This window comes from Chiloscyllium plagiosum, chromosome 24 (assembly GCF_004010195.1).
Source record: "Chiloscyllium plagiosum isolate BGI_BamShark_2017 chromosome 24, ASM401019v2, whole genome shotgun sequence".
Taxonomy (NCBI): Eukaryota; Metazoa; Chordata; class Chondrichthyes; order Orectolobiformes; family Hemiscylliidae; genus Chiloscyllium; species Chiloscyllium plagiosum.
The window spans coordinates 21071542-21097958 of record NC_057733.1 but is presented as its reverse complement, the minus strand read 5'-3'; the positions used below and the strand labels follow the sequence as shown (position 1 = coordinate 21097958).

Sequence of the window (26417 nt, the reverse complement as noted above, 5' to 3'; positions counted from 1 at the left end):
ATCTCAGTGCAGTTTTCACCATGTGATTTCACATGTCCCTTTATTTAAGCTCCAATCACATTCAAGTCACCCATTGTTTCCCGAGGCAGGGGGTGAGCAGTGACTGGCATCTAGGCTAACAAGAACTGCCAGTCTTAATTTGCCAATCAGGTGATGCCACAGAACAGCCCTGAACAACTCAACACAACACATTCTCCTCACTGGGAAATACAGGATCTAATCACTGGAGAGAATTTGTAATGGAATGACAGACATTCAAGTTGTATTAGATACAGAATAGAAAGGAGGCTGAAAGTCTGTAGAAGCAGGTTAAAAACTCTCCAACTCACTAACATTTAAATTCTGTGTTCATCCACATTACAGATATGCCAAACAAACACCCTCAAAGCTGCCTACCATTAAGACATGATTGTGGGTCTGAAATCCTTGGTCAAACCATTTTCCAACCACTTACTTCAGTAAATGTGCACTCCTAGTTTTGGAATATTTACCAGCTTATTCCAAGCTTTTCGATATGATATCAAATCTTAAAATATATCTACAAACATCTCAAATTTGCACGTATAAAAGGATGCCTATTTTCACATGTGAATTATGGTAACTTCTACATTTTGTATTTATTACTTGTGTGATGCTCCCTATCTCAGTGTCCTCCTCTCATGTTATTATCAACAACCAGTCACACAGATGTATCGAATACAGTACCTTTGGATTTTCCTAAGGCTGCATTAGCAGAAACAAAACAATACTATTTAGAACATAACATAAAGGATTAAATGAATCAAACAGCAGTTTTTGCAAAGGTAGCCGATTCCTGTTAAGTAAAACAAGTGAGTTTGACAATGAAAATATTGATGCAGCAGGAACTTTTAACAGAAGTTCACACTGAAGTGCCTGTAATACTTGTACCAAGTAGTGAGAGTCACAAAACACATACTTAGATCAAGGCTACTTGCTGTACAGTAAACTTCCATTACTGGTTCCTGATGGCTGGACAATTAACGAGAAGTTTATAATAGCGTGTTATGCAGCAACCAGAGGGATGATGTCATGCTGCAGCAGTCAGTGTTCTGACAGGGAGTGCCATGGGCTCAAACAGCCTGGGTCAGGAGCAAAGTCGCACAAACGTGCCGGCAAGCTGACTTTTCCACTATCCTATTGAGAAGCACAGGGAAGGATCTGGAAAGCAATTTATAAAAGGGACATCACAAATAGGGAAAGGACTTGAATTCATTATGTATTACTTTATTACTTTCTCAGAATGGGCCGATTACCTAGTATAGCAGTGCAGTCACTGTTGTGGTGCACAGCAAGATTCCATAATCAGTGGCTAATCTACTTCTGGTGGCCACTGAAGGAAGAAATGCTGAGGAGGATACTAGGAAAATTCCCTAATTTTTGAATGTCATAAGATCAAGCAGAGATTCAGTTTAGTGTCATCTGTCAAAGGTAGCTCTCCCAGTATTACAGTGAAGTGTTACTCTAGGTTATATGTGTAAGCCCTGGAGTGGGACTTTAACCCAGGACTGACTCAGATGCAAAAAACTGAGGTGACGTGACATTCAAAGTTACAAGTAAGATAAAATTATGGTGCACAGAATATTGTCAGTTTTTCTTTCATACCCACAGTCCGTCAATAACTAAAGACATTTTAAACTGAAAAAATACACCAACAATGCAAATTCAAAAACATCTTTAGCATTTTTACCACTTGTTACATGCTCAATTGGAGTAAATATACTAAGACACATATCGAACAAAAGCTATTATTCCTTTAGATACATTTAATAAGCTTCATGGCAACCTCTAAAGTCTAACCGGAGATATCTAAATATGCAAGGATGACAAATTCACTATGTACAAACAGCAAAACTCAAACTATGGCACATAATTCACTGGAATGAAAAGATTTACAAAATACTAAAAGCTCATTTTACACTGATCATTTTAACGTGCTGTACTTTGGTGGAAAGTCAAAAAATTGCTTACCGCAGTAGCCATGTTGGACAAGATGCAGAACGTGATCTCATGTAATTTGGGCTGTAAACATGGTAAAATGTGTAGTCTGGGCAAGAGTACTCAACTGACATGAATTTACAGCTAAAAGTATTCAGTTAACACGAATGGGAACAAAAATGTGACAGCAAGAATGAGGCAGCGACACAACTGCAGCATTCCCAGATGGGCAAAAGGTAAAAGAAAGATGAAGAAAATTAAGGAGAAGCTGGTATGAAATGCCTGAACAATACACACCACAACACAATAAGGAGCATCACGGAGTTACCCACATTAGCACACAGAAGCCTTAGTGTATGTACGCAGTACAAGTTATAAAATGTGGATAACTGGTACAGTAAACACTTACAACAAAATACTGAGGCAAGAAAGTGAGAATATACAAAGCACACCATTTTCTTTCACCAGTTGTGCTTTTCCCTTCTCCTCATAGAAAGTACAGTTCTAATGGGAAATGGTTCCACTGGGATCAGACAACCTCTAGCAATTGCCCAGTGTCCATAACTCATATGTGATCCTTCGTAGGCTATTCAGGTGAGGAGACCCAGCAGAAACAAACCCAATTAGGTCCATAGTAAGGGACTACACACACACACACACACACACACACACTTAGATATGCACACGTACAGGACTACAAACCTTTGAATAATTCCCCTGTCACCCCCACACACAAAGCTAGGAGCATCTGAGTGCCCCCTATTGTTGCCCCGGTGGAGACCAGGAATTAACCCTGGCAAATTTCCTGGTGTATCTGGCTCAGTGACTTACTGATTAAAGCCACCGAGCCAACTGGAGAACCATTTTACATCCACGCCACAGGCATAAGATACAGACACCCACAATGCTACTTAATGGCAGGACATGTGTCAATATTCAACATTCATAAGAATTGTTGATGAGCTAACCCCAAGTGAACCAAACTGGACTGATGTAGCATAAAATGGAACATCAAAGTTTTACTTTGACAAACTGGTTAATTTATAACCTCCCCATTCCCCTTGGGCAGACCCATGGCCTAAATTTTCAATAGCTTGTTCAGTTCCATTCACTGCAAGGTTCACTCAAGCCCATTCTAAATACTTTGTAAATACATTTTTCCACAGTAATAAGCATCAGCAAACTGTCTTTTGAATGTACTGAAACTTGGTGACACTCTGATGGAGGATTACATCCTTATGAAGGCTTTGCACTGCAGTTGAAATGCCATAAAAAATTATGGACCAAAGAAACACAGTAACTGATTCATTTACAAACTATCCACAAGCTTAGATCTTTATTCATTGAAGGTTATGTAGCCGGATGGGAATAATTCCATATAACTGCATGGCTGGTGGTGAGATAGAACCTTTTACCTATTAATGCTATGAGTGATAACACAGGAAAATCATTCTTCCTGCTCACTCAAAAGGTAAAAATTATTTCATACATACCATCACCACATCCTGTTACCACAGTTAACCTCTCCCATCAATTATCCAGGAAATACACAATTGAATCCACACATACCCCATCACACGTGTTTCTAACTGGTATGAAATACACACACTCAGATTGGTGCAGATGCCTGACATAGTAAAACCTACACTTTTGAATCTGCAACAATGCAAAAACTGTGTGACACTGATACTTTTAACAGAGGCTAAAGTGATATTTACATTGACATTCGGGCCATTCAGGCAGAGAATTTAAAGTTTTTAAAAACAAGTCCTCTTGAATATTGTGCTGAGAATGTAGATAAAAATAAATTATATTCATGCAAATTTTAATTATTTTCCAACAAATTAAAATAAGAAGTCACTATCCCTGAAATATATTTACATTAATCTCAATTCAAAATATTGTTATAAGGTAGATTTGTACACCGTCCCCATGTATATCGTTTCACTCCAGTTTCTCTCTTCTTTAGCATGCGGTTTTATTCATATGAAACAAAATTGCTCTGTACAGAGCACTGATGAAAGCAGGACAATAACTAGTACCTACCCATCCTTTTTGTAAAACTCCAGCATCATGTTGTCAGTTGCAACGCTGAGTGGTCGCCTGCCTTGGTCGTGCTGCTTGCGGTCAGAATGATCGATGTCTGGAGATGGCATGGAGTTATAGTTTGCATTATGGTTGGTGTGGACCGGGCTGCCATAACTGCCAGTGACATTAAATTCAATATCTGTTTTTAAAAGAAATACAGCTCACAGTCCATTACTGCAGTAATCCAATATCTACAAATTTTCTTCCACTCCAAGTCACAGCATCTTTTATTGTCTCCCATTTACATCATTGTCCCCATTTCCTCAAATAGACTTGCCTCTCTGGTTCCTGCAAAAAAGTAGTGATGTTCCCTCGTCAAACATACTTTCACCATGTACAGTGTTCCTTTTCCCGAATCCCCACTTTGCTGAAAGCAAGACTCACCCTCAAAACCGTGAAGTTTATTACCTCTTGATCTCCCTTCTCACAATGTTCTTACAAGCTTTATACAACCTAATCACTGGTCCTTGCTTTACATCATCACTTTTAAAAATAAATCTTGTTTGTGTAATTCTTGGGATGTTGGCAGTGCTGGCAAAGATGCTGTTTTATTTGTTATTACTTGTTAACTTCTGCAGTCTTGCTTGAGTTGGAACAATTTAATATAACCAATCATTTACAATAACATTCGTTTACATAGTCCCCAGAATTTTCCAAAAATAGCAGTTATTCTAGAAATGGAAGGCAGGGAGAAACGCGGGAAAATTACAATCACAGGGAAGTAGTACTGAGTGAATCATTGGAACTGTGGGCTAATAGTTTCCTGCTTTCATAAATACATCCAATGGTCTTAAAAGAAGTGGCTAGTGGGACACTTTAGGTATTGATTTTAATTTTCCAAGATTTGGAAAAGTTCCATTAGATTGATAAATAGTGAATGTAACTCCTTTATTCAAAATGTGTGGGATATAGAAATTAGGAAACTACAGGTTAGTTGGTTCAAGACAAGATGATAGAAGCTATTATTAAAGACATTATAGCAGGACACTTGGAAGGTTCAAGGTAATTAGGAAAAGTCAGCATGCTTTGTGAAAGGTAAATCATGTTTAACCAATTTATTAGAATTATTTGAGTAAGTAATATGTGATCTGGATAATGGGGAATCAGTGGTTGTCCTGTACTTAGATTTACAGAAGGCATTTGAGAAGGTGCCGTGTTAAAGGTTATTCTGAAAAGTAAGAACTCACAGTGTAGGAGGTAGCATATGAGCATAAGTAGAAGATTGACTAGCTAACAGACAGAAGGCACAAATGCACTTTTTTTGGGTTGATAAGATACAATGAGTGGTGTGCCACAGGAGTAGTGCCAGGCTCAGGACCTTCTATAACTTTTATAAATGGCTCGGAGAGACTGATGGTGATTGCTAACTTTTATTTTGAAAGATAGGTAGGAAAGGACATAAGGAACCTCCAGTAGGATATGACTAGGTAAACTGAGTGGGCATAGATCTGGAAAATGTAAATCTGGAATATGTAAAAATACAAAGTCGTTCAATTTGTGAGTATTAGGAACGATATGTAAATGGTGAGAGATTGTACAGTTCTGAAATACTGAGGGATACATACAAAATATGAGCAGTGTAGACCTGTGGCTCCTTAAGTCTACTCCACCATTCAATATGATCATGTCTGATCTGCTTATGCTTTAAATCCCACATTTACATCTACCCCAAAGAACATTGATTCCCTTGGCTAACAAGAGTCTAACTGCCTCTGACTTAAAAATATTCAATGACCCCATCTTTACTACCTGGAGCTGGACATCCTAGTTCATAAATTGCAAAACTTAATATGCAGGTACAACAAGTGATTTGGAAAGCTAATAGAATGTTACTTGACATTGCAAATGGAAATGAATTCAAAAGTGGGGAGGTCATACTTCAGTAATATGGGCAATAGTAAAACCATACCAGGAGTATAGTGTACAGTATTGGTCTCTTACGTAAGGAAGGATGTAAATGTACTGGAGGCAGTTCAGAGAAGGGTTATTAGATTAATACCTGGGATGAATGTCTTGTCTTATGAAGAAGGGTTGGAGAGGCTAGACTTGTATCTGCTGGAGTTTAGAAGAGTACGAGGTGACTTGGTGGAAGCCAAGATGGTCCTAGGTGGTCTTATCAGGCTGGATATAGAGAGGATATTTCCTTTTGTGGAAGAATCTCGAACTAAAAGTCCTACTAGACACTCGGACACTCATTAGAGAGAGAGAGAGAGAGGGGGAGAGAGGGAGAGAGAGAGAGAGAGCGAGTATAACCTGAGGTGAAGGGTGAGATTGAGAAGAGCAGTCCTTTGTGGTAGCCTAAGCAGACATTGAACCCACATTGTTGGTATCATTCTGCTTTACAAACCAGCCGTCCAGCCAACTAAACTAACCAAACCCCTTAGCTAGAACAATGGAGTCACTATTAAAACAAAAAGGGTTGCCCTTTTCAGACAGAAATGAGAATTTTTTTCTTATTCAAGGTCATGAGTCTTTGGAACTCTCTTCCTCTCACCCTCATCCCTCTTAGATCGTCTCAACACCTTCTATGCTCCCTTTGAGCAGAATTTTGGCGGAGAAGTAACACCTATTCCGACAAGTCCCGACAAACCTATCCCAACAGTCACTGCATCAGAGGTCAGATCAGCTTTCCTTCGTGTGAATCCAAGGAAAGCTATGAGATCGTTGGAGTACCAGGCCGTGCACTCAGAGCATGCGCAGATCAACTGACAGAGGTCTTTTCGGACATCTTCAACCTCTCCCTGTAGCAGGCCACTGTCCCTGCCTGTTTCAAGAGAGCCAACATCATCCCTGTGCCTAAGAAGGCTCATGCAGCATGTCTCAATGAATGATCCTAACTTCGGTGGTCATGAAGTACTTTGAAAGGCTGGTCATGGCATTAATCAACTCCAGCCTCCTCACTAATCTTGACCCACTCCAATTTGCCTATCGGACCAACAGATCCATGTCAGATGCCATATCACTTACCCTTCACTCCTCCCTAGAACATCTTGACACCAACAAAAGCTACGTAAGAATCCTACTCATTGATGACAGTTCACCTTCAACACTATTATCCTTTTGAGACTGATTACTAAACTTAGTCATCTCGGACTAAGCCCCACTCTCTGCAATGGGATCCTCAGTTTCCTGACCCACAGGCCACAATTAGTGAAGATTGGGGACAATATTTCATCTTCCCTAACACTCAACACTGGAGCCCCCACCAGGGATGCATACTCAGCCTCCTACTATACACACTGTATACCCATGACTGCCTCACCAAATACCAGACTAATGCCATTTACAAGTTCGCTGATGGCACCACCATAGTCGGTTGAATCTCAGATGGTGACAAAACAGACTACAGACAGGAGGTGGAAGACCTGGAAAAATGGTGCACTGAGAACAACCTAGCTCTCAATGCCAGCAAAGCCAAGGAACACATTATTGACTTTTGGCGGGATGTTACTCATGCCCCCCCTACACATTGACAGCACAGAGGTGGAATGAATGGACAGTGTCAAACTCCTGGGAGAGGTCATCCACAACAAGCTTTCTTGGACTCTTCATGTGGAGCACCGGTTACAAGGGCCCAACAATGTCTCTTCTTCCTCAGGCAGCTGAAGAAATTTGGCATGACGGCAAATACCCTTGAGAGCATTCTGTCTGGATGTATCACGACCTGGTATGGCAACTGTACCATTCAAGATCGGAGATGGTTACAGAGAGTGGGGAACTTGGCCCGGACAATCACAAAGGCTAACCTCCTATCTATAGAATCCATCTACCAGGCCCGCTGTCAAGGAAAGGAAGCCAGCATTCTCAAAGATCCATCCCACCCTGGCAAAGTTTTTCTACAACCGCTACCATTGGGGAGAAGGTACAGAAGCCTGAACACACGTACCAGCCGGTTTCGAAACAGTTTCTACCCTACTGAATGGACTCACAAACTCTTAACTGTGTTTTTGTAACTGTGTTTTTGTTTTTGCTCTGATAAACCTATTATTTTCTTACCTATGCTACTTAACAATGTGATTTGCCTGTATTGCTCGCAAGACAAAGCTTTTCACTGTGCCTCGGTACACGTGACAATAAATTCAATTCAAATTCAAATTCCTCAAAAGGTGGTGGAAGCAGAATCTTTGACTATATTTAAGGCAAAGATAGATAGATTATTGTTAAGCATGGGGCATTAAAGGTTATCTGGAAAGGCAGCAATGTGGTGAGCAGATTAGCCAAGATAATACTAAATGGTGGAACAGCAGGCTTGTATGGCTGTGTGACAGTCCTCCGCTCCTAATTTATGTGTTTATGTGAGAGCGCCTTGCATCATGCACTGAACACCATCATTGTTTCTATCTCCAGCACGATTTCCTTCAGGTAATGAGCTACCACCTTTACCTACTTGTCTGTCAATCAGAGCAATGGGAAGTAGCAGCAAAGTGATGTCCTGTCACTTGGCAGAGAACAGAAAGTGATTGTTTTGGAAAGGAATGAGGTACTGCATTGACAGTAGCAAATCTTAGTGCCATTCGTGTCACTAACTGTGTGCAGTGCACATTTCAAAGTCACTCACTAATATTCAAACAAGAAAATAAATGTTAGCACTGAACCCAACATAGTCAAAACTAACAGCTTGATGTAAACAGTTTATTATGCTTTTGCTGAATTTCAATATTCCCCAGAGGGATTGTCATTATTGGGAATGGAATGTTTACATTCAGCGTGCAATGTCATTATACTTAGAAGTGGCATAATATGAAGGTTATAGCAATATCCTGAACATTAGGGTGTGCAAAGATTAGCATACAAACATGAGTGCCTCCATATACATTTTTTCTGGGCATTATTTAAACTGGGGTGTTAAACACAGCATAGGGAATATAACCCAAACACACAGCTACTGACTTTAGCTGTCTGTTTCAATTACTGATCAAAAGGCTCTTGCTGCATCTTCCATTGCCCAATCAACATCAAGGCCTGGATTTGTCATATCTCACAACTACACTTTGTTACAAATTAAGCCACCTTGTTACGTTTTACTGAAACCTAGTGCCTCTGGCCTTGCCTCTTCTACAGACTAAAGCTAGAAGTACAGAAGCTAGAAGTCTGGGCTCCTTACTATTGAAAGGATATTAAATGCATGACAGAATGCCACATGGATTCACTAAGATTCACTGCTTGGAATGAGGAAATACTAATATACAGAAAGATATGGAAAATTGGCGCTTCTTCTCATGACAGTAATGCAGGTTACAGACCTTTCAAATAGAAGCATGGAAAATCATGAAATATGGGGAGGGCAAATAAAAGTAAACAACTTCCAGCAGTTACAAAACGTAGAAAACAAGTTAAAATGGAAGGGATGTTGAACAGAGGGCAGGAACGCACCCCCACCTTGATGGTTGCAAGTCTGCAGAAATGACTTGAAGGTTTTTGGTCAGGCATATTTAATGTGATTGAGGTTGAGATTGGATTGGATCAGTGGATGAAAGAGAAGTGTTGAGATATTTGGGAACCAGTAGATAAACATGATTATAATGAGTTCCTTGTATGGAGGGACTGGTGGGGCCTAGAGGCCTGCTTCCATGTGGGAAAGTCTACTATTGCTCAAAAAGTCTCTTATTGTTCCGTGTTTTTCACACAAGTAGAGTTTCAATTGTTTGACCAAACATTATTGGCCTGAAAATGAGGGTCAGATACTTAAGAAGTGAGATAGAGTGCTCTGGCCCCAGGTCTGTCAATGAGAGGGTGCATCCTTTCACTGACCTTATTAGGTCTCTTAACTAGCTCAGGTTATGTCCTTCCCTCTGGGGACAGGTCGCTGTTTCACCTCCCACCTGGAAAATAAACTCTGAAGAGGCATTACGACAAAAAACCAACAAGGTGACCAGTTGTCGGGAATTCTAATCTCACCTTAGTTGCTTAATAACTCTCCCCACAGTTACTACTGATCATCACCAGCATCTGCAAAGTCTTGCTTTTATAATTGAATGTAACTTCAAGGCTAACACACTCTGACATGAAATCAACAATCACCATCTTGTGCACCAGTAGAAAATTATTAGTTATTGCCATGAAGTCCTTGTCATTGAGACCTCTCGAGCCGAGAAACCTCAGCTTGATCAGGTCTCTGATTATTTCATAAGACCAATTGAGGGAGAGCAGACTTCCAACACCTCAATAAGTGCTAGATTTGAATAATGTTGTTTTAATGTTAAGTTGGGGCTAGAGAGTGTAGTCATTTTGGGAAGACACAGGTTAGGCACTGATTTCCATTTTCAGTCTCATATCTCAGTGCGACATGCCCTCAGACAGGAGCCAAAAAGCATGTTTTAATTGCTTTTTGAGGAGCCAGGAGGGGCACACCTGTTACTCTGCTCTGATTTACTGCCATACTGGGCCCCCTCCTGTCCCAAGGAACAGGCCTCGTTCCCCACCATCAACGCCAACCCACCCTCCATGGGAAATTAGAGCGAGCAGGGCTAGTTAAAAGCTGCACAAAAGGGAAAGCTACTTAAAGGGTTTACAAGACCATTTCAGTATTTACCTCCTGGGAAGAACCAATCAGCATGTTGAATTATGGGTTCAATGATCCCTACAATCTGTATTGAGACTGTTGTCATCATTTCAGTCATCGACCTATGGATAAAAAGGGAGTGAACAGGTTAACTTTATTTTAGCAAACAAATTACCCATAAAATGATTGCACTTTGCAAAGAACCATTTTACAATTCCTCAGTGATAAGTAGGGTTATACAAAAGCAGATTATAGGTTCAGTCAATCTGTAATTTAACTGATTCCCGTCACATGGTAATCACAGTACAGGCTTGGTAGTACAAATCTTGAATATTACTGAAAAGAGAAACATGTAACTGAAACTTCTCACCCTGCATTCTTCAGGACAAATAAAAAAGGCCAAATTTCAAACAATCACAACAATTTATACTATAGGTGAAAAGCGTGCAAATTTATTGGCATGTTAACTCTGAATTTCCAAAGCTTTGTCATGGAAGTAGCAACAGGATCATATGCTTCTAAAACTCCTGGGTGACTCCAAAGTGTCACAGGCTCAAATATATTCCTTTCATTTGCAGAGAACAGGTCATTACGTATGCAAGTATATCCATTCCTTTCAGCAAACAGAAATAAGCCACATTACAGGCTTGACTGATTATCTTCAACTGGCTGTTAGCATTGTTATTGGCACCCTCAGGATTATTCAGCAAGTGCTGCCCAATTATGGAATCCAATCTAACACTAGACATTTTGTTTTGGGTTTTATAAGTATAGTTATTTGAGGACTGTTTTTACCTCTTATGAACAAACAAAGCAACATTCTATTTAATTTGATCAGCCAAGGGCCTATGCCTGAAACCTTGACTGTCCTGCTCCTTGCATGCTGCCTGATCTGTTGTGCTTTTCAGCACCACACTTTTCAACTCTGACTTTCTAGCATCTGCCCTCCTCACTTTTTCTCAACTTTCAAAATGTACAACCTAGCCTGGCATTGCACCAACAGTCTTTTTGGTCTGACAGCATCCTGTTAGTGGAAAATACCAAATACTAACACAACCACCGCATAATAGCAGCACCAGACAGCTCACTTAACCTGTCGTTTAAATGTTTGCGGTGGCTTGCTTTTCCAGTTAAGTCACTGTTGACTGAACAAGTTTCAGGCCCTAAAGTGGCCCTTATCGCCTGTAATATAAGTTGTGTGATTGCTTGAAATTTGACATTCTTGCATTTGACCTCAGGTGGAAAACTTAGTAACATGTCTCTCTTTTCAGTAATCAGAGGAAGTGTGTTGATTTTGTGTACCAGGCTATAAGAACCATAAACTATTTCCAAATTATAAGATGCTCCAAGGATCTACATGGACCTAAATGCCTTTTTGTCTGACTAATTTAAAGTCATAAGTTTTCCAAAATTGGGCTAGCAGAGTTTCACAGTAATTAACAATATAACATAATAAACCCTTACCCTTCATTGACTGTCCAGAGCAAGTTGGGTCCAAGAACAATTGCCATGTTACCAGGTGTCATTTTGTTAGCATCTTGATATTCTGTCAGCTTGGCTAGAAATTTTATTAAGTATCTGTAGATTGAAGATACATTGTATTATGTAAATCACTACATTCTATAAAATGCTGGAGATTCTGACTATTGTTTCAATAACTGGCAATTGTCTACTCATCTTAACATTAAAGCACCTTGCTTTTAGAGAGATTAATCAGACAAAAATACACTGTGAGCCAAAAAAGTGTAGAAGGGGAGACCAAAAGCTGATGAGGACAGTGGGTTTTAAGCAGAGTCATAAAGGGGAAACAAGAAGTGGCAAAGCAAAGAGGATTTTTCAGGGATTTCACTGTTTGGGTCACTTGTGGCTGAAAGCATGACTGCTAATGGTTGAGCTTAAAAAGAAGGCACACTCACAAAACCCAAAAGTTGGAGGTCAGGAAAGTGTGTAGGGTAGGAAGGGTTGGGTTGGGCAGAGCTGGAGGTGGTTACTGAGACAGAGGGACCTGAGGCCACGAAAGAATTTAAACCCAAAGGGTTGACCTTTCACACCAGAGTCAGGAGTATAGAGACAGAGACATTTTCAGCTCCACAAACCTGGATCAAAAAATAAGACACTGAGAGGTCAGATTTTCATTTAGGGTGGGGAAGCGAATGTTCGTGGCCGTCTGCTGCCTGGGAAACTGTTTGCAGATAGTGACAGGAATTATCGTATAATAGGGAAGGCACATTGTAGAAAAGGTCAGTCTTGATATTCTGGGACTTTATTCATGTTGTAAAGAAGGCAGTAAATCCAAAACCAACACTCAAATCTCCTTCCATGCCCACACACACACTCTCAATGCACCATCCATGCCAACTTATGCCATGTCATGCTCCCACCCTCACTCCATGGCATCTCATACTCTTCATGTCAACTGATGCTTCTGTACTCACACCACACCCTTCATGCCAACTTAGTTCCAACCCATTCTACACAATTCACTCTCATAGTTCTTCATACTTCTATGCCAACAGTGACTCTGCACTCATCCCAACAGCCCTTTATTGTCACTATGCCAACTTAGTGCTAGATAATGCCAAACTATGCTCTTATTCCCACTCTTTCCATTTATGTCCTAAATGCCAACATATCTAGCATCAACCATGGACCTACAACAGGGACAATGTTGTGATGAAATAGAATGATATTCTAAGCATCTATTAGACCTTATCATATTGAGAAAACATTCTAATGGAAAAGTAAGTAATAAATGCTGGCCAATCGGTGACGACTACATTCTATGATTGAATTTTTAAAAACTCTTCAATCCATTTAAATAGATCAATTACTTAATTACTTATTAAAAAATTGTATTAATTGACTCACACTAAAGACAGCTAATCCCTTTACAATAACTTACAACAGTCAATTAAACTGAGATCTAGAAGATCACTCACTATGATGATGATTGATTATGGATCTAGTCAAGCTGCACTAATCCTTGTGTCAATAAAACAGTGAAATAACAAGCTTTACATTTTTGCCTTCAGGCTAGATGTTAGTTTCAAATGGTTAAAGGATCTGCTGATTTAAATTATTTTACAATGTGACAGTGCACAGAACTTCTCCATTTTTAATATACATTCACATCAGCTTCTAATACATATAATACTTCCCCAAAGAATTCTGATAGGTTCAAACCTTCTCTTCAAATGTTTAATGTCATGTTTTATACATCTCAAAAACCAAAATTACTTCTGGTAGAAAGCAATTTACTTTTGAATTGGCGAGGGAATTGCATATTCATTAGGAATTCTCCTGTATCTGGAACTCTTTGAAAGTATCCATTTCAATCCAAGAATTCTGAAGGTTTCACTCGGTCTTCTGATGCCCTTTCGCCTCCATTGCTGGAACCTGACAGCAGCCCTCCCCAACGAGATCCAAACCCACACCTCTTCCCTCCATCTGCCAACATGGGACACAATCCAATCCTACCTCTCTGCTGGAAATGACAGTTTGTGGATTGATAGCCCCCCTTTCTTGCCAGACACAACACCCACCTCCTCTCCCTCTCTATTTGATAACTCTGACCTACCTCAACCTGCCCTGAACACACCATCATTTATCTGGCACTCTTTATAGCTTGCATTCTGGCACCCCATCCACCTGGCACACTAACCTCACACCTATCTAACACACTTACCCTTGCGCAGGAACTGTCAAAGTGAGTCTCTGTGCTGCTGAACTTTTTAATTACAGAACTTCTGCTATGAAGACGTTTGATTTGACTTGATTTATTATTGTCACACGTACCTAAGTACAGTGGAATGTTTTGCTTTGTGTGCAGTACAGACAGATCCTACCCTACAAAGTGCATTAGGGTAATAGAACAGAGCAAAGAATACAATGTTAGTAAGTGCGGATCAACATCTGTCCCCTCCCTCCTCTTCCCCAACTACCCCGACTATCTTGATCTCAAGGGACAGTTAGATTTAAGGTATGTTCTGCATTTCTGAAGGAGCCATGAACAGAATGTCTTACAGGGTCCTGAACAGGGGTCTCTTTCTTAACTCGAGAGTGTGGTGCTGGACAAGCACAGAAGGTCAGGCAGCATCCGAGGAGCAGGAGAATCAACATTTCAGGCATAAGCCCTTCATCAGGAGGGCAAAAATTCCTGACGAAGGGCTTATGCCCAAAACGTTGATTCTCCTGCGCCTTGGATGCTGCCTGACCTGCTGCGCTTTTCCAGCATCACACCCTCGACTCTGATCTCCAGCATCGGCAGTCCTCACTTTCTCCTAGGCTCTTTCTTAATGCAAGAAACTAGGAGCAGAACGGCAATCTGATTGAGATTGCTACTCCTCAGACAATCCAGCCTATTGTCTCACAGGAGAATTTAACTGATTAAAATTTGAGATGTGAAGGTCAAGTAAAAAAATGTTAACCTTTTACCAAACGTGAAGAGTTAAAATAAAAATGTAGAACTGACTGCAGATTCAGATCAAGAATTCCACTGCATACTTCTCTGATGCCCACAGGTTTTCTCAATGGTATGATGAAAACATCAATAAATACCATGCTTTTTGACAGGCTCCACAGTAGGTTTCGTAGGCTCATTCTATAGACTGTTTTGGTAATCCATACAACCAGTGTAATTATTCCTTTTGCAGCACCAGTGCTAATGATAAAATAAGTAGAACGCGACTGTTTAATTACATACAATTACACAATCGAGGCTGGTATTTAGTTACCTGAAATTGTTGTAATTTGCTTTGGGTAGTTTCTCACATGCATTCCATAAAGCTTGGAGCCGCTTCTCTTGCTCTTGAATGCTGGTCATTTTAAATACAGAATGTTACTTATGCATTTTGCAAATAGTTTTCTCATTATTCTGATTCGCAGTTCATAAATGAGAATTTCTTAAATGCATGTCAAAAGAACTTGATTTTCTGGAAGTGAAAATTTGACCATTTCAAATAATATTTGCATCTGCTAGTCTTCAACTGCCTGTGACTAAAATTAGACTGTCATGTAATTTCAGCTATTGTTTTCTTCCAAGCTCAGTTTTGATTTCCATTGCTCTGGAGCTCATTTCTATTGATTTTTATAGCCTCACTGTGCTTTTGCTTTTCCTTCTATTCTCTCTTCTTCATATCTTGCTTGACTGCTTGAGCAAGCAACTACCCAGACCTTTTGCCTAGATCATGCTTCAACTAACCATTGGAAAGTGAATCAAATTTAGCCATAGAGACAAATGCAGTATGTGATTTTCTGCTAGTCCTTGTATAACTATGCAATTGATTTCTATCAGATAGAGAAAAAGAGCTGGAATTACAGTCCAAAAGCCAGTGAAAGCTATTACTAGCTTGATTGGCCAGTGGGCCAGTTTCCCTTTCTGCAGCAACTCCCCACCCCCCAAGCTCTTTTAGCCAAGGCAATATTGGAGACCTGCAGAGCTCCTGTCCTGTATTAGGCAAGTCAGCTTATCAAATTCAGGAAGCACTTAATTGAGACCAATTAAAGGGGGCCAACAGGAAAATTGCTGATTCAGCAGTTGGCAGGGCCAGTTTAAACACTTGGAGGTGGCAAACTGAGAACTCATAGCCCTGCACAGGTCAAGATGCCATCCCTACCGATGTGGGTACAGGAGTATCCATTGGCTATCCTGTAGAGGGGCCCCCAACACAGAAACGAAATGCCAGCAAGATTCACTCTCTAACTAAAAGAAGTTGGAACGACTGAGGCATCCTTTTGCTTACCTACCTTCCTTTACAGCCTGCTGCTTCATTTCAAGTTGAAAGGCATCTGATTGGCTCTTCAGATTCTGGACTTTGCCCACTATCCTTACTTAGATGGAAAATCTTTCACCAGGCCATTTTAGGGCTTCACCATTAAGATCACAAAGAATTTCCTCTTGGATTGAGTTTGGCACCTGGGAACAACCTTGACCTCTGTTTCCCACTCACAGAGGGCAAGTCTAAATCCAAAACCTGCTATTTGTCAGGAATGAGCAAACAACTTACTCCTATCTCTGTAAAGGGAGCGATGTGGGGAAATTGCAGGGTAACCAAGTTGCTTACTTTTCTTCATGTGGGAAAGTCTCTACTTTCTGTTTGGGAGCTTCATGTCACAATATGAATGCTACAAGGAAGTTATGTGAAAAATATGGACATGAACCTGGATAATAAGGTATGAAATGAGAAAGGGCCAATCAAACAGCCTGTGTCTTACAAGGACATTGTAAAACTATCTTTTCATGGACTTAACTCTATCGTTTAATTTCTCAAAATAAATTCCCGCATAATTTATTCAACAATCCTACTTTGTAACTCTGCCTTACTGCCCTCTTCTATCCTAAACACCCAAACACCTTCATCTCCTGTCAAGTATTTGATATTTCAGATTGTACTTTTCTGTATAACCTTCAATCAAATTCCCAACTAGATATTTATTCAATTTCTTTTTGAATAAGTAAATTAAATACTTCAATTGATTTCCCATTACTAGGCTTCTGAGGAAATAACAATTTTTGATTATTACATTACCTGACACAACACATCAGGGTAAAATATACTATACCATTGCTTGTTTTACATAATTATCAGTGTGAATTCTTGTTTTCTTTTTTGTCTAGCTCAATGTAATCCAGGATTATAATAAAAGGGATGAACTTTAAATCATAGATGGAGACAGCATGCAATTAAAAGAACTCATTATTAAGTACTTACTTTGATGCTTGTATCCATTCATCATACAATTCAAACGTCATCAAGGGTTCTGGTAACTCTCGAAGATACGATTTAAGAGCCCCTTATAAAGGAAGGCAATGCATTTTCATCTTGTTAATGCAGTAAAAGGATTACTGTAAATACTGTCATAATATCCTGGACCAAATCTTCAAAGATTGAATGGATTACAGATCTCTGGTATATCTTTTTAAATAGAGCTTTCAAAGGTAAAAGAAATATTCTGGGCTATAAAACCCAAGCAAGCTTTTAACAAAATCCACTTGCAAAATTTTCAGTATTTTTTGAAGAAGTGGAATACAGAGTAACCAATATGAAATGATTTTAAAAAAGGATTTTAAATTTTCCCATTTTCAGGAGTTAAAAGTTCCGAAGGTTCTATGATAGTGACTGAGAAAAGGTGAGTGTATAAGGTAAGTGGCTGATGGATGAAGTGAGGAGGCTCTCACATAGGTAAAGTGGAACAAGGATCAGGAGGGTAGATTCCCAGTTAGGAATTGAGCCAGGTGGGTGAGGAGTATAGGGTGTAGGTAAGCAGATGAGTGGTGAATGTATGTCAGGGTTTGGGTCTGGTTGGGCTGGATTGTAGTGGGGAGAGCGGAGGAGAGTATCAGAAGAGTGTCAGTGGGATTGGGCAGGGCTGAGGATGGCACGTCAGGGGTGGTGGGGATGACTGCTTGATGTTGAAGGGTGAGTGGTGAGTTTGAAGTTCAGTTTAATAGGAGGGAGAGTAGGCTTTTATTTCTGCAATTTCCCTGAGTCGGAACCATCCAAATTCTCAATGGACTTTCTCGGAAGGCTCCAGGCACATGGGAACTGCTCATCAGAAAAATCAATGTCCTGGGCCAATCCCATGGAAACAGCTGTGTCAGCAATTCCATACAGTCCTGATCCAGTCTACGTTGCTCCTCCAACCCCCTGGTCATCACAATATCTGGGCCAATTAGCTTACCTATTGAGGTTCTTTTCCAGGAATTCTGATGGGAGCAAAACTTAGTGGGAATTTGGTGTAACACTAGATCTGGCCCCAAACCCTACACCCACTTAGAACCTTGCTGTCTGGCCCTAAGGCCGCTGAGCTTTAACTCTGAGCTACAGGTACCAACTTAAGGAAAATCACCACTGCCCTCATTGCTTTCTCAGGTTCATTTACAGGTAAATTAACAAATTCATATTTTTCCACACCCAAGCAAACTGTCCATAAATTGCCTTGGCTTTCCCAGCACACAATATCAAAACTCACAGACTGTAATGGAAGAGTGCTGCTATCATAGATTACTGACTCAAGCCAATCACTGACAGGCAGTGCTCCACTTCAGGGCTTGATAGAGAATAAAAATTCTCTCAGACTTCAGACAGCTAAGGTTTACACATAAAATAGTGTAGATGCTAGAAATCTACTAAAAACAGATAACGCTGGAAATACTCATCAAGTTTGGCAGCATCTGTGAAGAAAAACATGCATTAACAGCCTCTATTTCCAATACTAAGGCATTTAGCAGGAGCTGGCAATTGAAAATTGAGACTTTGCATTTTCACTAAAATGATCAGAAATGCAGTGTAGAAGGCTGTTTTGTAGAAATATGACAGAAGCCTATTATACCAGTGTGCATGTTACATTTTAAAAACTCATATTGTAAATTGGTAAACTGAGACATTTAGAAGAACTGCATACAACTTGTATCTACAGAATTTAATGAGATAGAAAAATGAATTTTTAAATGAATATACCCCAAATTTAGATCACACTTTCTTGAAAAGATCGGTTTAATTCTCTTCTACACTCATATTCTACTACTGCACAGGCCTAACCACAATCTGAAGCAACACAGATCAGGTGAAACTTTGTATGAGATTAAAATTGATCAGATTAAACATAACTCAAAAGTAATCAAGATTAAAACTATCGGCTGCTGTCGTAGAAGATCCAATACCTATTTAAATACAGTCAGTGTAATAAAGAATATGAATCAATTAAGGGTATTTGATTATTACACCTTTCAAAACCACAGCAGTTCCTGCTGTGCATCGTACCTGCCACAGCATGAGGGTCAACAGAATATTCTTGCACGTCCAGCACACCACAGTCAAGAGAAGCTTTCAGCTTTTTAAGTTTGGAGGCAGAAGCAGCTACTCTGAAGAGGCCCTGGGGAACAAACTCTGATCAACAACATCGGCAAAGAATAACATCTAACCATCTCAATAAGGGACACAAAGGGTCACTTTCATTTTCAATGATCAAAAATGTTGCTTATAGCAATGATTTTCTTGTCAAATTAGATTGCTTGAGAAGCATGTTGACCACGAGCCATAATATTTTACTCAAACCCTGCAGCATAAGCACAGTTGGAGACTAATATCGGGGACGTAAATGCTCAGCTAAACATGCAATATACACAGATAGCCATTATATATTTGACATTACGCAAACAAGACAAAGGTTATATCTGGTGTGCAGGAAGAATAAGTTTACTGATTCGAGTATATAAAAGAATACTTAAACTGCAACTAGTGTCACATTCACTAGTGTATTCTGTGTCTGCAAGTAATAAGTCTGCAATGTAACAGTATTATTTTAGAATAGACTTGACATTGCGCAGAGAACAAATGTGATTCAATTTGAAAGCCAAGTACTTGATTCATGAGTGCTATTTTCACATCATGAACTGATCACAAACTCCTCACGTGTGAAATTCAGGGACCCGATTTTACACTCTCCCAGTTTAAAGAAGTATTTTCCACAATTCCGGACAGTTCCGCTGCTGGCAAAGGATTCTACTGGAAGAAGGAGCAAAAGGCTACCTTCTGCAGTTCTCTGTCTACCCTTTTCTTCAGTACTGATATGCCAATGGTTTGGAATAAGGATGTGGAAAAATTTACACAAAACCAATTATTTTTTTCTTCTATTATGTTGAAAATGCTCTTGTCCTGAAAGCAATGGCAAAACTGTCAGCTGTCATAGTCACTGCTCCATTGAAACTGATAGTAACCTCTCGATTCTGCACATGTGCAGAGTAACAGGGAAATGCTAAAGTTGCTGGCAATTATACTACACTTCTCCAGAGGATGTGCTGTTGGGAGAACCATCAAAGTGCAATTAATGGGAACTTATCACTCTTACACTTTTAATCTCATTGTAAAAACCCCTGAAAAAGTTCATCCTTGTTAAACAAAATGTATACAATACACAAATCTCATTCTTATCATAACACTTTGAGCTGAAAAGCGAATCATATATTTGTGGAATGTCAAAATTTCCCTATTATGAGAAAATAATTCCACACATTTTTCACATTCTTTGAACATTTATCACTATTTTAGCTTCTACCTTAAATAAATCATAACCATTTCCTTCAGTACTGGAAAGAATAAGAGGTGCTTTAAATTCACAATTAGTTCCTTCGAATCCCTACAGTATTGGAACAGGACATTCCACACCAACCCTCTGAAGAGCATCACACACAGACCCATTCCCCTACCCAATAAGTCCCAAGGCTAACTCATCTAACCCACGCATCCCTGGACACTATGGGGCAATTTAGCATGGCCAATCTACCTATGCATACCTTTAGACTATGGGAGGGCACAGGGACAATGTACAAACTCCACACAAACAGTTGGCTAAGGGTGGAATTGAACCAGGGTCCCTGGCACTATGAGGCAGCACGGTTAACCACTGAGCCACCATGCCATTAATTATGTGTAAATACTGCAATGTGTTCAGTGTCCCCACTACTACTCCACTTCACACAGTGACAGATTTGCACAATGTCAAAAAAGTTGTAACGCAGGTCCCAGAGATAGCTAAGCCTTTGTGCACAGCATTCCTTGAGATCAGCAATGAGTACTGTCACTTCACCGCAAAATCCATCTCAGGCTGGATGAGGTCCCAAATGACCAGCAGTGATTACAATCAGGTCAAAGAGCAGTTTTCTTATGACAGGAAAAATTTAGTTCTGCTGACACTCAATTTTTATTTTCAAATGCATCTGTTAATCTTTTGAAGTGGGAACATCACAAAAAGTGGGTCAGTAGAATATATTGTTAGCATTGTTCCACAAATACTCTCCGAAACAAAATCAACCTATAGCAGATACAGCAGGAGCGGATGTTAGTGAGCTGATAGATTAAAGAAAGAGAAAGGTTACCTCTTCCTGCATGCCACACTCCAGCAGCATCGTCACACAGGCCTCAATAGGAAACGCAATTTCCCTTCCACTTATCGTGAGGTGCTCTCCCAGTGGCTTACCAAAAGAAGGTTTTTCTATCCAAGCCTCTTTAGCAGGAAGCAAAAATGAAAATATTTCCAGCCATTATGAAAAGCTCAGCACGATGCACCCCAATGAGCTGCTGTAAATGGATGAGCTATCTATCTAATGTGACATCTCTCAGAGATGTTACATTAACCCTTGGAACTCTGAGCCACCACATTTTCATTCAACAGAAAACAAAAACAAGTAAACTTTTACGTAGCAATGTTTATTTTGGATCAGAGTAGGGTTTTTTTGTCTTTCCAAGAACTGTCATGCTTATTAACTGATAGAGACTGCAGTACAATCCTCTTGAAAGAAGATGAGTGATGAGATATTTCCAAATTGCTTTAAAATGGACGAATAATTACAAATTATAAAAGCAATGAATTTTTGTTTTTTTTTATGCTTCTGTTTCCATGTCTATTTTTTAAGAATTTGTTTCGTTCCCTTTATTTTTTTTCTTGAAGGCCTTAGCACCACCCTAGTTAGGTATGAATTATGTTGCAAAGTAGATTATTAATTAGAGTCATTGAGTCACACAGATGTACAGCACAGAAACAACCCCTTCAGTCCAACTCATTCATGACGACCAGATATCCCAACCTAATCTAATCCCACTTGCCAGCACTCGACCCATATCCCTCCAAACCCTTCCGATTCATATACCCATCCAGGTGCCATGTAAGTGTTGCAATTGTACCAGCCTCCACCACTTCCTCTGGCAACGCATTCTATACACACAGCATCCTCTGTGTGAAAAGTTGCCCCTTAGGTCTCTTTTGTATCTTTCCTCTTTCACCCTAAACCTGTGCCCTCCAGTTCTGGACTCCCCCACCCCAGGAAAAAGACTATGTCTATTTACTCTATCCATATCCCTCTTGATTTTAAATACCTTTATAAGGTCACCCATCAGCCTCCGACACTCCAGGGAAAACAGCCCCAGCCTATTCAACCTCTCCCTATAGCTCAATTCTTTCATGATTAAGTTGCAATCACCATGTAATTGTCAATCGCTGTATATCTCTTTAGGATCGGACTGAGCTCTGCATTTTTGGCACCGACTTCCAAACTGGGCCTCTTTAGAAACACAGAGTGTAACTATTTCCAGATTCCTTCTTCATAAAGGACGATTGTCAGGGGAATCCAAGATATGCCCCTTTTATATTGGGTGCTAGCTGCCTTATTCTGGTAAGTAGATTCATTCACTAACTCACTGAAAAAGTATGGAACATTCAAGCAACTTTCCCATGTGTCAGTGTTATGATCCATGCTGATGGATCCGAGAATGAAGCCTGACTTTATAGACCGTACGTTTAATTTTTGGAGTTGTTTAACATGGTGGTTAGTCACTGAAGCATATCCTCGTGAGGCTGCAGAAATTTTTTGTAGAATCTCAACAGTGTGGAAGCAGGTCGTTTGGCCTATCAGGTGCCCCCACGAAAGAACATCTTGTCCACACCTACCTATCTCTGCATTCTCCATGGCTAACCCACAGAGACTGTGCATCCCTGGACATTATGGGCAATTTAGCCTGGCCAATCCATCTAACCTGCACATCCTTGGAGTAAGGGAAGAAACTGGAGCATCCAGAGGAAATCCACGCAGTGACAGGGAGAAAGTGCAAACTCCACACAAACAGCTGCCTGAGGGTAGAAATTAACTCAGGTCCCCAGTGCTGTGAGGCAGCAGTGCTAACCACTGAGCCACCCCGTGCTGGAATAAACATTCGTTTAGATTAGATTACTTACAGTGTGGAAACAGGCCCTTCGGCCCAACAAGTCCACACCCACCCTCTGAAGAGCAACCCACCCAGACCCATTCCTCTACATTTACCCCTTCTCCTAATTACCCAAGAGGAAATAATCATAAACCAACTGACACAAATTTAGAAGAGGGTTTAGAAAAATCTCAGCACAAAACGCAAAACAAATTTCTAACCTGTTTACAATATGTCGCCCTTACAAAGACTCAAGTTCAGAGAAATTATACTCCAACCTCAAACTGACACTTGCCAGGTACTGCTCCATGGTCTTGGGAGACATTTGTGTAATTCCTCTGGAATCTGTGGAATTGTGGATTCTTCTGGAATCTTTCACAATTCTGAGGCCTAAACTTCCTCAGTTATGACTACTTTAAGACAAACTCTCTTGCCATTGAAACTTCAGAGACCAGAAAACATTTCTGCTGAGATCTCCCACTCTAATCCAGATTGGGAGAACGTTTGGAAGGTTTTAACTGAAAAGTGACCCCAACTAGAATGTTAAACTTCCTGAGCAATTCCTATACAGTCACTGCACAAGGACATTTGAGGGGTCCAGATGTTATCATTGGGAGCATGGTCAGTATCTGACTGTCCAGAGAGCAGAAAGCGTTTTACGAAGCCATCATCTGAGTTTGTGAACAGCAGACTTCTTTGTACTAGTATGGTCAACATGTTTACAGCAGCTCTAATCTCAGCTAATATTTTTAATTGTTCAAATAAAATAACTGTAGAAAATATTACAATAAGTCATTTACATGTTTCTTAGAAAACCAACTAAACAGTGGACATGGGAGAGTGAAAAAGAAGACGTGACTGAAATAAAACTCTTTGCTCAAATAACTTCCCTACTTTGAGCTTCCGATTTCCCCCAGTCTCTCTTCCCAAAGAAAATACACAGAGACATCTACATTGCTGCTGAGCCCCATTTTATACAAATACACATAGCTCTGGCTAGGCCACATTGCAGTGCTATGCATGGACAGTTCTGGCAGCCACATTTTAGAAAAGATGTATCATCCATGGGAGTGGGGATTGTGCAGTGTAGATTTACCAGAATGAGACACAGACTCAAAAGGTTAAGCCACAATGAGAGATTAAACAAACTAAGGCTGCACTGCCCGAATTTAGAAGATTAAGACATGACTTAATCAAAACTTCCAAACTATTAAGGGATATAGGCTGTATAGATAGAAAGAGGTTATTCTGCTAGCTGGGGGTCTAAGACTAGGAGGCAGAATCAGAACGTTTGAGGCAGGAGTGAAATGCTGAAGCTCTTCTTCACATAAAGACAAAAACTGCAGATGCTGAAATGTAAAGGTAGACAAGCAGGAGGCTGGGAGAACACAGCAAGCCAGGCTTCTCCTCCTCCTGATGCCACCTGGCTTGCTATGTTCTCCCAGCCTCCTGCTTATCTACTTCTTCGCATAAAGGTTAGTAGAAATTTGGAATTTGCTGCAAATAACAATAGTTGCTGCATTAATTGGTAATTTTGAAACTGAGCTTGATAGTTTTGTATTAGCCAAAAGCAGGAAATGATAGTGGATAAAGGCACATGTCTCAAATTAGATCATAGATCAGTCATGATTTCACTGAATGGTGGAATAGGTTTGAGGGGCAAAATGGCCCATTTCTGTTCCTAAGGCTGTCTGTTATGTTGAAACTGGGAAGGGCACTTTTATTAAGACTGACTCAATGGGAACATTGGAACATGAATGGACTGGCAAAGCTCACTAGATAATTAAAATATCAGTGTCAAGATTAGGTCAGGCAGCATCTGAGGAGCAGGAAAATCAATGTTTTGGGTAAAAACCTTCATCACTCCTCTTGTCTTTAGTGAAGTATTTTAGCATTTAACATAGACCTTGTTTACATTGTAGCATAGCGCATCAACATGAATAAAACTTTCTGATTAAGTTCACGTATGTTTAAGAAATATGACCAATTTGTGTATTTTCTACTCCATATTTTAAAAAGAACTAAAAGCTTTCGCTAAGCTTTTACTATAAGAACATGAGAACTTTAATTATCTTACAGAAACAGATCAAAATATTCTTACCTTGTTGTGCTTTAATTTGAGGCAATATGTTCTGTAAAAGCACTAATGACTTCCTGTGATATTCTGCTTGCACTTCTATTAACTGGTGAAGAAAAAAAACATGATTTAAAATCAATAAAAGCACACAAGGTAATGAAACATCCCCTAATTTAAGTTCATTACACAATGCAATAATTGACAAACTAAAGTAGACAGAAAGGAATTTGTTCAGAAATGTCAACCAATTGGAAAGACAGACTGTGCTTCTCCTGCCTTTGAAGGTGCCTCAGAATGGAGATGCCCTCTACTCCTACAACCTCAGCAGGGGCCAGCTGCATTGTCAGTGTTGCCAAGGTTACCACACTGTTTGCCCTCAGAATGGGGCTGGGAGCTCTGAGAGGAGGGCCGCTGTCCGCTATTGGATAGCAGTCCTGCCAGCTGTGTCCTAATAGGCCACCACGAGTAAAGTGATCTCTAGTGACCTAATGTCCACCCACTCAAGACTCACTCCCAGTCCTGGCAGCATGGTGTCCTACCTTCCAGTCAAATACAGTGTAACAAGGTCAGCCGATGGCCTACATAGAATATGAGTTCCCTGATTAAGGCTGTTAACCTGGTCCAATCGGGTGGCCTGGCTGACAGGTATAAACAGGAATGTCAAACATCCTGTTCACTTTGAGAGCTGGCTCTGAGGAAGCTGGATCAGGGTCAAAGATTTTCCAAATGTAAATAAAGGGTGACTTAGTGATGGGCTACTGGCCTGTGTGGAGTTATTTCATGCAGTTTTTAGTGTCACTACTGCACACCAGGATGCCATTTGGCCCATTAGGTCCATGTCTGCTCCGTACTGACCTGTCCAGTCAGTCCCAGGTCACCATTCTATCCTGCAACCCTGCAAATTTCTTTCTCCAAATTTCCTTTGGAGACCCTTCAATGTCTAGGCTTTCCCAATCCCTATCATCATATTACCTTCCCCCTCCCCCATCACCATACACGTTCCGTCTCCTCCATCACCGTATCACCTTCCGCCTTCCCATCACCATATCAGCTTCCCTCTCCCACATCCCCATATCACCTTCGCCACCCCCATCCC

At 40.3% G+C, this 26417-nt stretch overlaps 1 protein-coding gene across 16 annotated transcripts in view; it reads right to left on the bottom strand.

Moving 5' to 3' along the window:
* arhgap44a (Rho GTPase activating protein 44a) overlaps positions 1-26417 on the bottom strand; it is a 308826-nt gene that overhangs the window by 32604 nt on the left and 249805 nt on the right. For 8 of the 16 annotated variants that reach the window (XM_043714506.1, XM_043714511.1, XM_043714512.1 and 5 more), the window contains 10 exons: positions 25346-25427; positions 21423-21550; positions 19309-19420; positions 17257-17338; positions 15280-15360; positions 12011-12124; positions 10577-10668; positions 4003-4183; positions 1990-2040; positions 706-723 (listed from right to left, as the gene is read on the bottom strand). In XM_043714506.1, coding sequence (XP_043570441.1) covers positions 706-723; positions 1990-2040; positions 4003-4183; positions 10577-10668; positions 12011-12124; positions 15280-15360; positions 17257-17338; positions 19309-19420; positions 21423-21550; positions 25346-25427 — 941 coding nt within the window. The remainder of the gene's footprint in view (positions 1-705; positions 724-1989; positions 2041-4002; positions 4184-10576; positions 10669-12010; positions 12125-15279; positions 15361-17256; positions 17339-19308; positions 19421-21422; positions 21551-25345; positions 25428-26417) is intronic. The other 8 variants (XM_043714513.1, XM_043714517.1, XM_043714502.1 and 5 more) reach the window with 2 other exon arrangements.